Source organism: Scomber japonicus, chromosome 17, assembly GCF_027409825.1.
Source record: "Scomber japonicus isolate fScoJap1 chromosome 17, fScoJap1.pri, whole genome shotgun sequence".
NCBI classification, from domain to species: domain Eukaryota; kingdom Metazoa; phylum Chordata; class Actinopteri; order Scombriformes; family Scombridae; genus Scomber; species Scomber japonicus.
The window spans coordinates 20,724,016-20,740,409 of record NC_070594.1 but is presented as its reverse complement, the minus strand read 5'-3'; the positions used below and the strand labels follow the sequence as shown (position 1 = coordinate 20,740,409).

General features: G+C 39.4%; 1 protein-coding gene across 3 annotated transcripts in view; it reads right to left on the bottom strand.

Moving 5' to 3' along the window:
- ezrb (ezrin b) overlaps positions 1 to 16,394 on the bottom strand; it is a 28,637-nt gene that overhangs the window by 4,425 nt on the left and 7,818 nt on the right. For 2 of the 3 annotated variants that reach the window (XM_053336640.1, XM_053336639.1), the window contains 8 exons: positions 16,308 to 16,391; positions 10,619 to 10,714; positions 8,239 to 8,513; positions 7,049 to 7,132; positions 6,764 to 6,910; positions 3,974 to 4,070; positions 3,241 to 3,404; positions 964 to 1,094 (listed from right to left, as the gene is read on the bottom strand). In XM_053336640.1, the coding sequence (XP_053192615.1) occupies positions 964 to 1,094; positions 3,241 to 3,404; positions 3,974 to 4,070; positions 6,764 to 6,910; positions 7,049 to 7,132; positions 8,239 to 8,513; positions 10,619 to 10,714; positions 16,308 to 16,391 (1,078 nt within the window). The remainder of the gene's footprint in view (positions 1 to 963; positions 1,095 to 3,240; positions 3,405 to 3,973; positions 4,071 to 6,763; positions 6,911 to 7,048; positions 7,133 to 8,238; positions 8,514 to 10,618; positions 10,715 to 16,307; positions 16,392 to 16,394) is intronic. The other variant, XM_053336642.1, reaches the window with a different exon arrangement.

The following is a 16,394-nucleotide window of genomic DNA, read 5'->3' as shown; positions in this document are numbered from 1 at the left end:
TTTAAGCAAGCATATCATACTAAAATGGTTTGTTGATCATTACTTGATTTGATCAGTCTTGGCAAACCTTATTACTATTTAATTCAGCTGTCATTATACACCATAACAATAACTCTAAATTTACTGGCATTGTAAGTGGCAAGACTTTCTTTATGACCAAGGTAACAATATTGATACAGAAATATTACTAACTGCTGGTTTATTAATGATAAAACAGCATAATATAACAGCCTGTATACAAATGATACCTACTGCCATCTAAAAAAAAAGTTTCTATAACCAAAGTTGAATCTGTCTGATGTCATGATTCAAGTGTTAACAGGGAAACAAAGAGATGTATCATAAAAATTAGGCTCTCACAATGAAACTCTTTCCCATGACTATATAAACAGTCTCTAGACATTCTATCATTCAAGGTGTCAATGTTCATAATCTGCTGGTATTTGAAGCATGTAAACACAAACTCTGCAAATCGTGTGGTACTATTTTATGACAGGGTAACTTATTAATCATGACTAAAGGGAAAGCCCTGGAGTCGCTTAATAATTGCATTAGCCTGATACTTTCTCTGTGTGACTTTGTGAAGACATGACCTACTTCCTGAGGTCAATCATGATTTGTTTATTTTGTTTTACTGCCAGTAGAAAAAGAGCTCAAGCAGAAAAAGATAAAACTAGAAGGGTTAGGGTAGATGGGTTTGTGTACTGAACCAAACATAATAATAATAATTTCAAAGCTTCTTTTGAAAGATAATAATAAAATTACTGCTAAAGTACAGTTGCAGTTGTTTTAACATTATTTGATTGTTACATTCATCATCCATCCTGGTTACAAAACAAGTAACCTGCATATATTACCTACCTGCACAATCACATATTCACATACACACACACACACACACACACACACATTTTTACTGAGATCCCTCTGTGCAATGAGATTCCCCCACCCCCCATCCCTCACCTTTCTCCGCCTTTTTGGTCTTCTCCTCGAACTGGTAGAGCCTCATCATCAGCTCCTGCTTCTCTCGCTCCATCTGTTCCTTCTCTTTCTCAATGGCCTCCCTCTTCTTCTTCTCGTTCTCCAGCTGGGCCCTGCAGATAAGACACAGCCGCTATGAGCCAACAAAGAGAGCTGACACAGCCGATGCACAGTTACGGCTGACAAACAACAGTTGTCGGGCATACGTGCACATAAAAAAACAACAATCTGTGAAACCCACATACAAAACCCAGATTCACCTCGCGTTTGCACAAAAGCGGCTGTAGTAAAAAAAAAAAAACAACATCTACTTCTGTTAGGGTCATATACAACACACACCTCCATATAGATCTCATTTATGTCTTACGATGAGAATTTGCAGGTGAGGTCTTTTAATTTGAAATTGCATTACACTTACAGACATGTGGCAATGCAATAATTATTTCAGTGAAAGATCCTATGACTGGTGGAAGAAAACAGCTGCTACAGTAGCACACTGCAACATGTGAGTCCAGATGTACTGTAAATTCTGTCTCAGTCCGCAACCAAGACATTATTTTTAGTATTGATTACCCAGTCAATTTTGTTTCCAATTATCTGTTTAGTCAATAACATATCAGAACAGACTCTATATAATGTGACCAAGAGTCAAAAATCCAAAAATATAAGACAGAAAAGCAGTAAATCCTCACATTTAATTAACTTGTATCAACAAAGGTTTTGCATTATAAGATAAAATACAATACACATGAACAATTCAAGGGCTTATCTCGTATTTACCACACATGCAAATAGGTCAGAGACACTGATGTTTAAACAATTTGTTTTGTGTATTTGTTGCTTTTTGCATGTGTGTGCGTATAAATAAACATGTTGGGCCTTGTATTTACATATTGTTTTTCTTTTACACAATTTGTATATTTTTCTGTACAGTGTGTGCAGTTATTTTGTACACCAGCCTTCTACATCTCCTCACATTATTATGTTGCTTTTACCGAAGCAACAACCTGAAATCTCCCTGAGGGTTTAATTATGTTTTAACAAGGGCTCTTAAGGGACTCATCACAAACTATTTGGACATCAGCCCAGACTCTTATAGACAGTGACCGCTGTCAGCTACTGTGTGTGAACTCTAACTCTGTCTGCTGGGGCCCGGTGATCTAATAACTCTCTCACTGGTATTTACTTTGTTGTCTGTTCGGCGTTACATCACCATGTTTAAACAGCTGTACAGGACAGACAGCAAGCCGACAGCTGTAGCTGAGACCAGGGTCAACATCCATTCACTTTCAGTTCGACCCATTCAGGAAGTAGATTCCTCCTTACTTGGAGAGGAATGCTGCATTGTTGCCCAGTGAATGGTATTTTCACTTTACATGTTGAACTGCATGAATTGAAAGCAGACTACCTGTAAGCTCAGCTATCAATAGTATCTGCCACTGTAAAGCTGGTTCAGTCAGCACAGAACGAGGTCAGGCTTTTTATTAGTGCTCTGCTGGCCTTAATCTACAACATGGATCATCATCACGAGGTGTTGATAGCATAATAAAGGCACATGCTTAAAGAAATACAACACTTAAATTAAACCTATGTCCTATGTGGTCAGTACTATGAAAGAGTTTGTTCTTTTAAATGAAGATGTGACTTGAGAACATGGAAACTGTAATGATTAGATACATTCATTTGTTGAAAATTGACAAAGAATTGATCATTAAATATTCTGATAATCTATTAATTGTTGTAGTTAGGACTGTTGGTTTGAAAAAACAATACATTTGAAGACATCTCCTCCGGCTCTTGGAATTTTGATGTGTAGTTTTCACAATATTCAGAATTTTTATAGATTTAAGGAGTCACTGATTAATCAAGAAAATAATCTTCAGATTCTATTTTTTGATAACCAGCAGGTGCAGTCCTGTTTTGAGTTTAAATAAGAACATTTTCAAAAAAGATGACTGTTCTTTATAGTCAGAGGCCCAATGTCAAAAGAAGGGTTGCACAACATGGTTGAAATCATCATGATGATTTCTTTGTTCATTTTTGACACTTACTCACTATTTTGTGATTGTTAAAGCACTAGGGTAGTTTTCTTTTTTACATAAAGACTGATATTAAGATCAATAAATTATCAAGATTGCAAGTCACTTTTTACACCCTTTTCTTAGAGAAGGTTTGTGATAGTCTTACTTTTTGTGAAGAACTCATTTTGGTAGAGAAAACTGACATTACAGTCAACAGACATATCCTCCTCTATTTTACCTCTCCATCTGTTTCTGCTGTTTCTCCTCTCTGGCCTGGGCCTTCATCTGCTGCACCTCGATCGTGTCTGGCTTGCGCCGACGCATGTAGAGCTCGTGGTTGCCCATGCACAGCTGCAGGATGCGCTTGTTTATGCGCAGCCTCGGGGCATAAAACACAAAGTCCTGAAATTTGGAAAAGAAACAGACAGGAGGAATAAGCAAGAGAGGGAGAGTGAGAACAGATAAATAAACAAACACCTGCTGCTGACTCACTGTGATTTGCTGATTAAGGACATGAGCACGTGTAGGGAAACTTTTAATTGGTTTTACTGCTAAAAACAATAATACATAGACTGCCCTACTTCCAAGGCCAAGTTGCCAAGGTACCAAGATAAGAGAGAGAGGGGAGGGGGGGTCCATCACTAATAGCACTGCCTGGAAAGTAGCCCTGGCTATTCTGTGTGGTAGATCAGACTGAGGATATGTCTAATGGTTTTTCTCTCCACTACACAGACACCTGATGCCCCCAGTAAAACGGAAGCAGACTCCTTAAACACATTCACACACTGAAACTCAATATACTCTGAAAAGCTTCATTTCACCTAAAGAGGAAGTCTACAACTGGCGGAGATGGTGAAAGCAGACAGATAGAGTGACGTTATAGACAAGACTGAACAATTTTCATTAGAATTAGAAATTTCGCAATCTGTGAAAAGTTCAGCGATGATAGATACTGCTGACGTGTTACTCACCGGGGATTTTTTATCAATAGGCTTGATAATGAACTTTTTGTCGTTGAAGGAAATGTTTCTAATCTCACTCCAGGGGAAGCCGATCTTTGGGGTCAATCTGAGGGAGAAATCACATGCACATGAACATGAACATTATGCTGCTGTACATAATTTTGATGTGATTTTTAATTTAGATGTTTCACCCTGCACACAGTTCAGAAATATGACTGTTATATAAGAAAACACATTTTTACAGTGGCATTTTTTGCAGCTGTAACAGTAAACCTCAGACTGACTGTCAACATGGATTTCTGTATCCGCTGTTAAGTATGAATGATGAATCTGGGGTGTGGCTCGCGCTTCTATTGTGCCAAACATATTGAACGGATGCCAATCCCATTCAACACAACGACAAAGTTGCACTGTAAACATTGACAGGCCCATAGTGTTGTAATTTAGAAACACAGTCATCCAACTCTTGGTGAAACTCAGTTCTGAAACTGTACTGCCTGAACAGGAATGTCACTCACTTGCTGACCCATGACACATGCTTGTGGAATTGAGAAAACAATGTGGTAGTTATCTCAGTTATCTCATTGTGTGGTTTATTGAATTGTGCTCTATCTGTGGATTCATGTTGGTGGATATTATATTGTTTACAAAAAAATTAGGGAAGGGAAAAAGGTAGCTGGAAAATGTAGCTGGAATTTAGGAGTGGCTTACTGTGCCATAGATTACTCATCTATGAAAAACTCTTGGGGAATGTTAGCAATTCATAGCAAATGCTAACATAACCATTATATCAAATTACTTACTACAGGTTCAAGTACAGTTGTGATCTGGCTAGATACTTAAGTTCCTACTGTTAATTGAGTGTAAAATAGTGAATGCAAGAAAAAATATGAAAATATGAACATCTAATATGTTTTTGTGATTATTTAGGGTCGTAACTCACAATCATTTCCATTATTGGTCTATCTACAGATGTCTGTAACAGTTATTTAAAAGCCAAAATCTTCTCTTGATCCAAAAATATTCAGTTAACGGTCACATAAGTCATATAAAAGGAAGACAATTCTATTCTATTCAAGTTTGGCATTTCAGCTGACAAGAAAAAGATCTTAGGTATAAAATATTGATTGGAATTGCTAAATCCGAGTAAATCCAACATTAAAGCTTGTGAATCTGCTTTCACTGTGTGTGTGTTTGACTAGGATGGTTGCTAAGAGGAAACCCTGGCTCAAGAAAAACTAGGAAATCTGCCCTATAAAATGAGCAGCGCTGTGGTTTGCGGGAGCTGCTGAGCGTAAGGAGTTAAACCAGCACCAGACTTGTGCCTCGGTGAAGCCTTGGCTGCACTGCTCCATTGTGGGCCGGCTGCCCTCATTGGAGAGACACTGTTGTAGGTTAGCCTCACATTCTTAAGTGCGGCACAGCTTGAAAAACCAGTCGGCGTAGCCATGGTTACGGCAGAGGGCACCGTGGAGGAAAGGCATTTCTTTGCTGATCCCAGGCTGCGCATAAAGACACACTCTCACAAGGACATAAGGACCCTTTCTGCTTGTTAATAGTGTGTTTTTCACTCTTGCTGAAGGTTTCACACCACAGTATAGGTACAATAAAGCTAAATGAAAGACCAGATGAACTTTAACACAATGGCAGTGGCTGTAATTAAACTATTTAGACTTGAAAAGAAAATCTTGTGTTGATAAAAGACAATGAAGCAGCCAGTAAAGGTTCAATTAAAGTCGTGACATTTGTCATTACACAGCCACCAGCTTGCTATATTCATTTCTTCCACTAGGCAGACACTGTAGGCCACACACATTTCAATAGCAGCTGGCATGAAAGCTGACACAGTGCAGCTAATTTAATATGGGAAGAGTCATGAACAGCACAGCTCGGCCAGCAGGTCAGTACAGTGTGCGGGGTCAGTGACTGAAAGGCAAGTCACCTGGGATGAAGTGCTCCTCTGACACAGTGCACTTCACTTCAGTAACCCCACAGACCAAGCCACCAGCCACAGCAGATGTCAGGACTCATTTCACCAAATAGAGGGTGATTACCTCCCAATCTGTATTGTCCCATAAACATAGTGGCAATCACAACCAACACGGAGGTCAACACTGCAGATCTTCAAAGTATATTTTTCTTTAAGCACAATGCCAGACAAAAACAAAACTAATCTAAAGAAGAAATAAGGGAAATAGGGTAATATTTACTACTTGTCATTCTACATAATACAAACTGCTACTGCCCTTCTGTTACTAACATCAGCTACTGTATAGCAGGGATTTTACTTCATTTACTTATATATGTCATCTCTGGTATGAATGGCACACAAAATATATATGTGCTATATGTTTCAGGTCATTATCATCAGCAGTACGTGGAGAAATAATTACACCCGAGTTGGGAACAAAAGCTGTCCTATATATCTACAAGAGATGAGGACACAATCAAATACAGCAAAACAATTATAAACAGAACAAAGGGAAGAAATCATAAATCATATGTGGCAAATTTGTGTATCTTTGTTTGAAATGATAGATCTTAAGCAATACAGACCAAATAAAGCACAATGCTGGGCTTAAGTTTCTAAGGACTGTATCAATTTGGCCTTCATTGTTATTCCTGTCATACAGTCTGCTGAGGAACAGGAATAGTGATTAAGTACAGGCATGGACCTGGCTCAGCCAGTTTGCTCTGTGTTTCAGGGCTGCAGCTAGCAGCAAGCAGAAATAAAGAGTCAGACTAGACACTAACAGCAGAGCTGCTTTGTTTACTTCCAGGTCAAAATACAGTGCTTACTTGTCATCCTTCTCATAAATGTTGAGTCCCAGGGCGTCCACTCCCAGCCACAACTCTGTTCCTTTCTTATTCTTGATGTCAAAGTAATTGACTCCGTACATTTCCAGGTCCTGAGCGATCTTCAGGTACTCCAGCATAGCATCCTCCCTGAAAGAATGGACAGAGAGCAGGAAATGAGAGGCATGATCCAATTCCTTTTCATACTGCAGGATTTCAGAGTGCAATATCCACAAAACCCAACATACTGTAACTCAATGGGTGACATTATATAAAACACACACTCACTTCAACATCCCACGGTGCTCTTCATGCCACACCTGGATCCTCTCCTCCCACTGTTCTCTGGATAACTTGTGCTGCTCCATGACTCTACAGAAAGAGAGAAGAAACCAGGTCAGCTGTATGACCACAGAGACAACTAACAGTCACAACAATCGGATATCTTCATTTTTAATGTGTTTAGTAAAATTATGCACTGTATTTTGAAGCTGTGGCTCTGTGCAAGGTGCAACTTTGTGCTAGCAAAGTAGCATTTACTTCTTTGTCGGCACTAGTGTAGTTGTTTGGTGGCGTGCAGTGAGCCACAGTTAGAGGAAAGGCACAACAGGGTGTGTGCTGCATAAAACTTAGATTTCCATAAACCCCTTTAAGTAACATTTTAATGTCATTATACTAAAACTTAAATTATAAGCACACAAATCTAAATGAACAAAGTATCAACTTTACTTTCATCATCATGAAATGGTGATAAGCAACTAGTTATTTATGCACAAATCAACAGCAATGTCAGACATGATGGCAACCTTGTTGAGATCTTTCAACATATGCAGGGAAATGTGTATTAGAAAAGTCATCACATCCCTGACAAGAATATATAACAGTTTTCTCTCTGAAGAGGGTATACCTGTATTACCAAGCTGCATCACAATGAGCAGGCATGACTGCTAAAGCAGATAAATGAAGCTGATATGATTGAAAATGACCAGCCTGAACACATCCCAGATGAAATAAGATGATGGGTTCTTTCTGACTCTACACACCCCTTCTCTTGGCAGTGTGAATGGTGCCCTTGACTCTTTCTTATCTTTTGTTTTCTCAGGCACAATGGTCCAAAGAGAGATAATTTGAATAGATGGCCCACAACACACACACACACACACACACACAATTACTTAGATGTTTTTCTAAAAATCATAATCGTAACATAAACTTAGTCCTCTTCTTTTGTTTATTTAGCTACCGGGGTGGAGATGTGGATTTCCTTTGTGTGAACACGGCACTTTTAGACACTTGTAATACAAGTTTTTAGTTCCTTCTTCCTGTCAAATCTAAATGATCCAATTATTTCCTTATGTAACAAGATTACTTTCTACCAGTGCCAAAGTCAACAGCTTCATCATGGTACATCTTGCCTTTTGACCTGGATATTACAACAAAGCTTGATTTGTTGTCCTGAATGAACTGGCACATCTCACCTGTGTGGCAGCAGGCGTTCAGAAAGGAGGTATCCAGGCCGGTGGACTTCTTTGTTATAGTCTCCAAACTTGGCCTGAACAGAGTAGGAGGCCAGCAGCACGGCTGTTTCTGGTGGACAGTAAACCTCATCGCTCAGGATGCCTTCCTTCACCTGCAGGAAGAAGAGCTTCTGGGTGATGTCCTGTATCAGCTCCTCAGACACATCCTCTGGGAAGAACTTGGCCCGGAACTTGAACTGAAGCGGGTTCTCTTTCTTCACGTCTTGGGACGACACCTGGGGAGGAATTAAGAACATAATGAATTAACAAAAACTATCATGTGAACATTAAACAGCACTTAGCTTAGCTCAAAGGTGGGAAACACGTGGAAACAGCTTGCCTGGCTCTGTCAGTTAGTTAACAAAATCCACCTACTAGCAACTCTAAGCTCATGCTAACTAACAAAGTAAATCATGTTTGTTTAATTAACAACAATTTACCGTTTTATCAAGGTTTAAGTATGTACTGGACAAGTGTCTAAAGTTTCTACTGGTATTTATGCTAAGATAAGCTAACAGGCTAACTGTAACAGGCTACATTTTTACAGTTTGGATGGGACAATGGCATCGTTTGGCAAAAAAAGAAAAGAATAACATTTCCCGAAGCTAACCCATACTTTTCCATTAATGTCAAAGAGAAAAGCATTTTACAGAGTATTATCAGGTGTGTTTGGGGTATAAATCAGTAGTCTACTTTGATTTTCTCAAAAGAGAAGATTGGATATGATTGTGCTGAGAATGTAACCAGTGAAGTAAAAGGTATAGATAACATTCGCTCTGTCAAACATGAATAAATACCAGGTGTCAAAAGTTTATAGGCTACTGTAAAAAACAGCAAGTTCCAGTTTCGTGGGTGCCCTGCCCAGACAAAAAGAGGATCTCTGATTCTCATTTCGTGGAAATAAACTTTAATAACTCTTCGTCACGGTATGTGTTTACACAATATGCCTCTTCCTCTAAATTCAAAACAGGAACGAAGCGGTCTTGATGGAGAGAATGGGACTGTACGAGGCCGGGAATATTCCAGTTTGAGCTTTGCATTGTGCTGATGAGCTGCAGCGCAGTGTCAGCACACAGTGTACAGTATACTGCTGCTGACTGAGGCAAGCATAACCTTTTCTCTCTCTCTCTGACCCTTGTTTATGATTATAAAGTGCAAAGAGGCAACTTTTAAATTTTCTCTCGAGTTTATCACAGTTTCCTACATTTGTTTCGGTCAAAAGGGCGTTCATCAGAAAATCTCGTTTGGAACTAATTGCATCGAAAAATATAGTCTTAACATATCCGCAGATTTTTTTAAACTTTTATAGGCTGCACTTTTAGCCAAAGACAAGTGTATATTTAAGAGATTATTAATGCAAAACAGCTGCAGGTGGTTTATACTGCAACTGTGATACTAAAACATTCTTAAACTGACAGATTAGACTCTTGGATTACGAGCTACTTCATGAATAACAGTTTGTGGTGTTCAGGTAACTTGTGTTTATTCAGGAACAACAGAGACAGTTGTGGTTCACAGAGAGTTCACACTTCACTCTTGTCAAATACTCCTGCTGATTCCTCAGCACAGATACAAACCAGACAGGCCTTCAAAAATGACCTGCCATGTTTGAAGTAGAAGACTGTGAACATATAATAGCATGTATATATATACATGTTGTAATATGGTGGCTACTGATTGACTGAAAGTCAAACACTGGAGCAGTGATTCTACCGTCCCCTCAGAGGAATGCATTCTTTCTCTAATGTTTATTGAATTTTACTAGTTGGGACATATTTCTGACTGCAGGTGAAATGACCGTGAAGATATAATATGCACTGTGGGTTAAAAGGGTATCATGATATGTAATGATATTAAAATTTCACAGCATTGAAAGGGCAAATAATGTAATGATTGAATTATTGATGAATGTGAAAACAAACTATACTGCTGTATTTTTTAAATATTTATTATCATTATTAGTAATGGGTGAATGATGTAGTATTACAAGGTTTCCTGTAGTCTATTTATAGTGGAGGCATTCCTAGAAAAAGACCACTTCTGCTAGCATCATAAAGAATGCACTTTTATGAGATAAAACATACTTCAAGCCGAGCTGTAATTTTACAAAGAAAATGATATATGTATCTTAAGATTGGCCAATCATCTACTAATTGTTTAACATCTCGGCTAAACAATTTATTTTGGAGAAACCGTGTATCATTGTATCACTGGACAAGATTTTCCTCCAGACCTAGTTCTTCTTTACACCTGAGCATTTACAGAAGACAGTCAGAAAACAAAAGAGGATCACGATGAGACAAAATGAAACAAAACATCATTTAACAAGGATGAATCTTACCTTTTTGTCCAGTTTTAGCCAGGTGTAATAACCTTTGCCATCCATATACTGAAGTCCAAAGTACCAGACCTCCCGTAAGCCGATGGTTTTCACCACCTACAGATTGAGAAAAAGAAGTCAGACTTTAAGTAATGAATTAATAAATAAATGTCCATTAAGTCACTATATATCGCTGAATGAGGTAACAAAATGTTGACCAAGCTTATGACCCACTGATGAAACCCATTACCAGTATTCCTGTGAAAAAAATCACAAGCAAGGCAGAGTTAGTAGGATAGTAGGATATCAACTATGAGCAGGTTTAAGACTGCGTGACTACAAAGAAAACACCACCTACTCTTCCAGGAAAACAGAATATAAGATGATGTAATTTCAGTAGTCAACAAAAAGAGCTCATGTCCTCACACCTCAAAAATTAATGAGGTAATTTTTCCAATAAAAGGTAGATGAATCACTGATGGATTTCTTCCAGCAGAGCGAGAAGTTATGAAAAGGCCTTTTAGTGCTTTACAAAGGCTGGCAAAGCAGAGAGAATCTAACCTTAAAGTGACTTACTCGGGTACCAGACTAATCTGGTAGACAAGACTCATAGTATTACACATTCCCAGGCCTGAGCATGGAGTTGGCCAGGTTTACGATACAAACTGCATCCAAATACTGCCAGGACAAACTATAGTGCACTCTAACACACCATCTGTTTGTCTGGAGGAGTTCAGCTAATATATGATAGATTATGAGACTGATCTGATCCTTTTATTCTCAACATTTGTCTATGAATATTAAAATTACCAATTAATCTAATTTCCAGATGCTTCAGTAACACTTCTGATACATCTGGAGGTTAACTTAGTTCACATCTGTCTGTCTAATACAATATCCCACAGCACCCAAGAACTTGCTTAGAACTAGTCTTTAACAGAGTGGTCCTATTGTTTGACTAGTGAGAAGGAGTGATACTGTATAACGAGGGCGTGCTGCGTGACAAGCATCCTGTCTTTGACTAGAAAAGACTGAGAGGGCTGGAGCGAGGTGGGGGGAGTCTGCTCCAACTTGCAGTCCTTTTAGTTTCTGGTAAAACTGCTCATTATTAAACTTTAAAAAGGCAGATTATGAGACTGGTTTTTAATTTCAACCTCACTTATAATTTGGTCTAACCATAGAAGAATGTTTTCAGATCAGCAGTTTGAAAGAAAATGTTTGACTGTGCAGCTCAGGCAAAAAGTAAAAACCCAGTTATAGATCTGGAATAATCACTCATGCTGCAGGAGGAGCTGCCATTTTCCACTGGCTTCTGAGAGAAACCTCAGCGACCAGAGGCTCTTTATGGGCTTCAGAGAAGCAGAGCGATTTTCCAACAGCACCATGTAGGAATTCATGTTTTTGTGTCTACGTGTGTGTGCGCCGTTAAGTTGGGCAATCTCTGTGCCGGCCTCTTTTTGAATGAATCGCTGCCAAATTCCACACCCAGTCACCAGGTGAGGTGCTAAGTTGCCCGGGTGAAGTTTGAGTCAACAACACACTGGTAACTCCAGCCAAGCCCATTCCCAACGATAATCTCTAGCTGAAGTTAAAATTAAAATCAAACTCGCCCTCTTTGTCGCCGACACAAAATACAGGGCAGGCTGACCTGAGGGAGCGCTGATGAATGGCTTTGATTCAGGGTCCTTTTCTGATGGATTGTATTTAGCTCAACAACAAGCACTAGAAGGGGGGGTGAAATGAGAGAGCACTTCATCTCACCTGTAATGAAACACATAAGGCCTCAGAACACAACCAGCCTTTTCATAGTGGTTGTGCTTTGGGGTCCACAGAGTGAGAGCCGGAGAAACGAGATTGAGCAACCACAAAGATACCTTAAGAGTTATTGTTTTTCTCAGGGGATAAGTACCCATTTTCAGCAAGCTTATCAACCTTTAACAACATTACTGTGGTAAAATAAACTTGTAATTCCGCTGACAAATAGATAAACCAGCTATAATGACATGTCACACATGTTATGAACACCTGCTGGCAAAGGATACAGGAAATAATACAGTTCATTAGAGGAGGATTAAATCTGAAGCTGGGGACACAAGTTTGGTAAACTGACATCGCAGCAGGTTAGTTTGGCAGCCTGCCTTGACTTTAATGGGTTGCTCGTTCACTCCAATGTACGTCAAGAGCTCATAAGACTACTGAAAATTAACCACTCAAATGCAAAACCGACAGCAGGTACTTGCAAAATATATTCACGACTGTAACCCAAAAAGAGTAGAGGCCAAACTCCTTGAGAGCAGCTGTTTTTATAATCTGTTATACACAGCAGGCACCAGTCTATTTCACTGGCAATGATTAAAAACTGTAAACTCAGTGAAAACATTTGGAGTCGGGTCAAAGAAGCTAAACCTTAACAGATATTGTGTCTTCAGCCACTTCATATTCATTTTAGGTTAAAGGAGCAGAAGTTGCAGAACCACATAGGAACAGTTTGCAAGACCTAGTGAAAGTGAAAGACGAGTGAAAGTTCCTCCGCCTAATTTATGGGCGCTCAGGTCCTGTGGTGAGAGAGAGGAATGCCACTGGGCTGAAACAGCATTACTCACTGCATCCTCTGAGCTGAATAATGCAGAGTCCTCCAGCGACTGAGGAGGGAAGGGAGGAGTTCACCCAGTCGGGCCTCAAACAGAGACCAGCACAAAGATGAAGGAGTGTGTTTTGAGGTGGGGGTGGAGGGGGGAGAGGTTGTGTGTACTGGCTCAAAGGAAATTGTTTTATTACTGTCAGACCACACATTCATTGTGAAGTGAACAGTAAAGGGAGTAAGAAGCCAATATTTAAGAAGAGCTACTCTTAAAAAAGATTTGCAGCAATTTTCTTGAATTCAGCTTTGACATGTGGGTTGGGTGTCTTGTCTTTTTGGCTCTGAGAGTGAACTAGTTTCATATTTTCCTCCTGGCACCTGTCAGCCAAGCTTGGATTCGGTTCAAGTTATTGTTGAACTGTAAAAAATGTAGGCATGTTCTCAGCTGTTAAACATCAATCCTTCTGATTTCAACCAATCCAAAACAAGAGCCGAAGCTGAAACTAAAAGACTTTTGAAACCACATTCATAAAAAAAGAGGAGATCATGGGAAGGTAAGCAAACAAGGTAAAACAAACAAACGGAGGTATAACTAACAAGTACATCTACTGTGATTTATCTTAATGAGGCTCAATTCAAAATCAAACAAGCATAGCTCAGGCAGATGGAAGTTAAACTGTACGAGGGTGTGTAGGGGAGTGGCAGGCATTTTTTTAAGAGTGGCATGACAGGGGCTATGATCAGTGCTGACCACACGGGACACACCAGGCCTCACACAGGTCCTGGGAATGAGCTCACCGCTGTTACTCAGCATTTCCACAGAACGTGTCTAACGCTCTGTGACTGTGTACATGAGTGGTTGCAGCTAATTACCGCCAAAGCACACATTTATAAAACTAAAATCAGGCTGGTGTCAGACTTGAGGAACTCGGTCACTGAAACTAATTGTTGGCTAAATGAATCTGCTCCTCAGACCACAGACAAGGTGTGAAGCTTTGTGGACCGTTTCCCATGCCCAAATTAGTGAATTGTAACTTTTCGCTAAAATAGAGCACTGAACTGTTTCTGACACTCACAGGGCGTGAGTGATTATCTGTGGCACACCCCTCTGAGAGCCATTCTAACAAGTAGGTGGGGGAATTCACCCACAATTATAAATAGAGAGATGTCAAAGGTGACTATCTGGTTAATCTCTATAGCTATTCGTTTACATGGATGGTTTTCCAGGTCTGGCTACTATTCTTCAAACAATACAACTGCTACAGATGCTGACTTGATCAGAACTAACTAAACACCATCTATAAACAAACAGTCACACCTATAATACACAATTTCTAAATATGACAAAATCATATGGGACATAATTGTATTTTGTTATTCCTTTTGGGAGTGGTGCTTATGAGATAAAGGGTGAATCCCCTGACAGGCAGTCATGATCCATACAGTCGGCAACACTTGCTATTAAAAACGAGTTATACAGGAAGTGAACTAAAACAATGCCTTTCCTCCCCCCTGTGTTGTCACACAACCTCAGACAGGCTCGTGCTAATGACATGTCATTTACTTTTAGGAGTTGAAACTGTATTGTTCAACAAGCAGAGGGAGAAAATAGAAAAGATGATTCTTTGCTTGACAATACGGCAAAGGCCAATGACACATATCCACTTTAGTTTATTACATAACCACATGTGCTGTAATGAAGACATTAATAGAGGTGTTACGAGCAATCTGAGTGCCAATAAGGGCTGCATTCATTTTTAATATATAAAGGAAATGTGTTCCAATATGACTATTTTACTATAATGATAAAATGTTTAAGAAAATTAAAAGAGGTTAGATTACCAAGGTTTCTAAATTAGGTGTATCGAGAAAAATTTGAGACATCACAAAACATAAACGATAACTTGCAAATTATCATGATTAAATACAAATTAATATTGCCTGTAAATAAGCACATAGTAACACACAGTGCCCTGTTCTGGGGAGCCAGAACTACCACTACAGCTTTCATGTGCCCTTCACTGTGACCACACCTTTCACTCTGTACATAGGCTGTGTAAATTCCTCTTCATTCACCAATTTGATTGCCATTAATCATTAGGTTAATAAAAGCCTCGAGTTCCGTTTGCTCACTCGTGTTAAGCTGTCATTTTTCATCACAGGAAACCATTTATAATAATCCCTGAACCTCACTAGGAAGACAAAGCACTGATAAGGACACTTGAGGCCAAAAGCTCCTGTAATCTCTTCTTCGAGAGATAACTTTTCAGACCTGGAAGTAATGAATGTAAAGAGCTTTGGAGGGAAGATAATGAGGGCAGACACTTTCTCCTAACACAGATCTTTCTGGGTGACGTCAATCCAGTGATCGGACGTGATGAGGAAGGTTACAGCAGTTTCTTGTACTTTGTAGTGATGATAGTAGAAGTGAGTATTGCTGGACTAATTCAAAATCTAACTTTGATTCCTTTTTACTTAATTCTACAATGTTCTTGCTGATGAGAAAGTGTGTCAGATCAAAAAATGTGACTGTACTTGTTGATATAAATGACCTGAAGAAGTTTTGAGAAGCGGAACATGAATCAAGTGATGGACACCATGCAGGATTTATTGGTTCTTCCTCAGTGAAACACAAGGAATACTTCTACATTTGGGGAAGTAATTGGGAAATAGACTTATTTGCTTTCTTGCGCAGAGTTAGATGAGATCAGTAGCATTCAAATGTCTCTGTTACTGGCTGGGAACAGTTACTTCCTGGGATTTCCACTAGTTGCCTGTCTGCCAAGTTAGTCGTTACCCTCTGTTTCTAGTCCTTGTGCTAAGCTAACCACCATCTAGGTCAAGCTACATATTTACCTTAAAATTCTCATTTAACTCTGTATTTCCCCAAATTTCAGACTAGTCCTATAACTCTACAAATTACTTCTTGTGTAAGTCCTGTATGTCCTGCTTTTTTACACTACTGGACCCCTCATTGGCTGTTTATTTCTTATCCTCTCAATCAAAATGGCTTTATCCAAAAACCTCATTTCCACTTTGTTTGTCATCTTTTTAGAGTGATATTGATAACATATTTATAGGTCAATTTGGGTATGCTGGAGGTCAATACAGCACTGATATGCAGCGTACCTGGTCAAACAGCTGCTTGCCGGTGGTGCTGGGCTGGACGGCAAACTCCAGCTCAGCGTCCATGGTGGTGACGCGAACATTGACCTG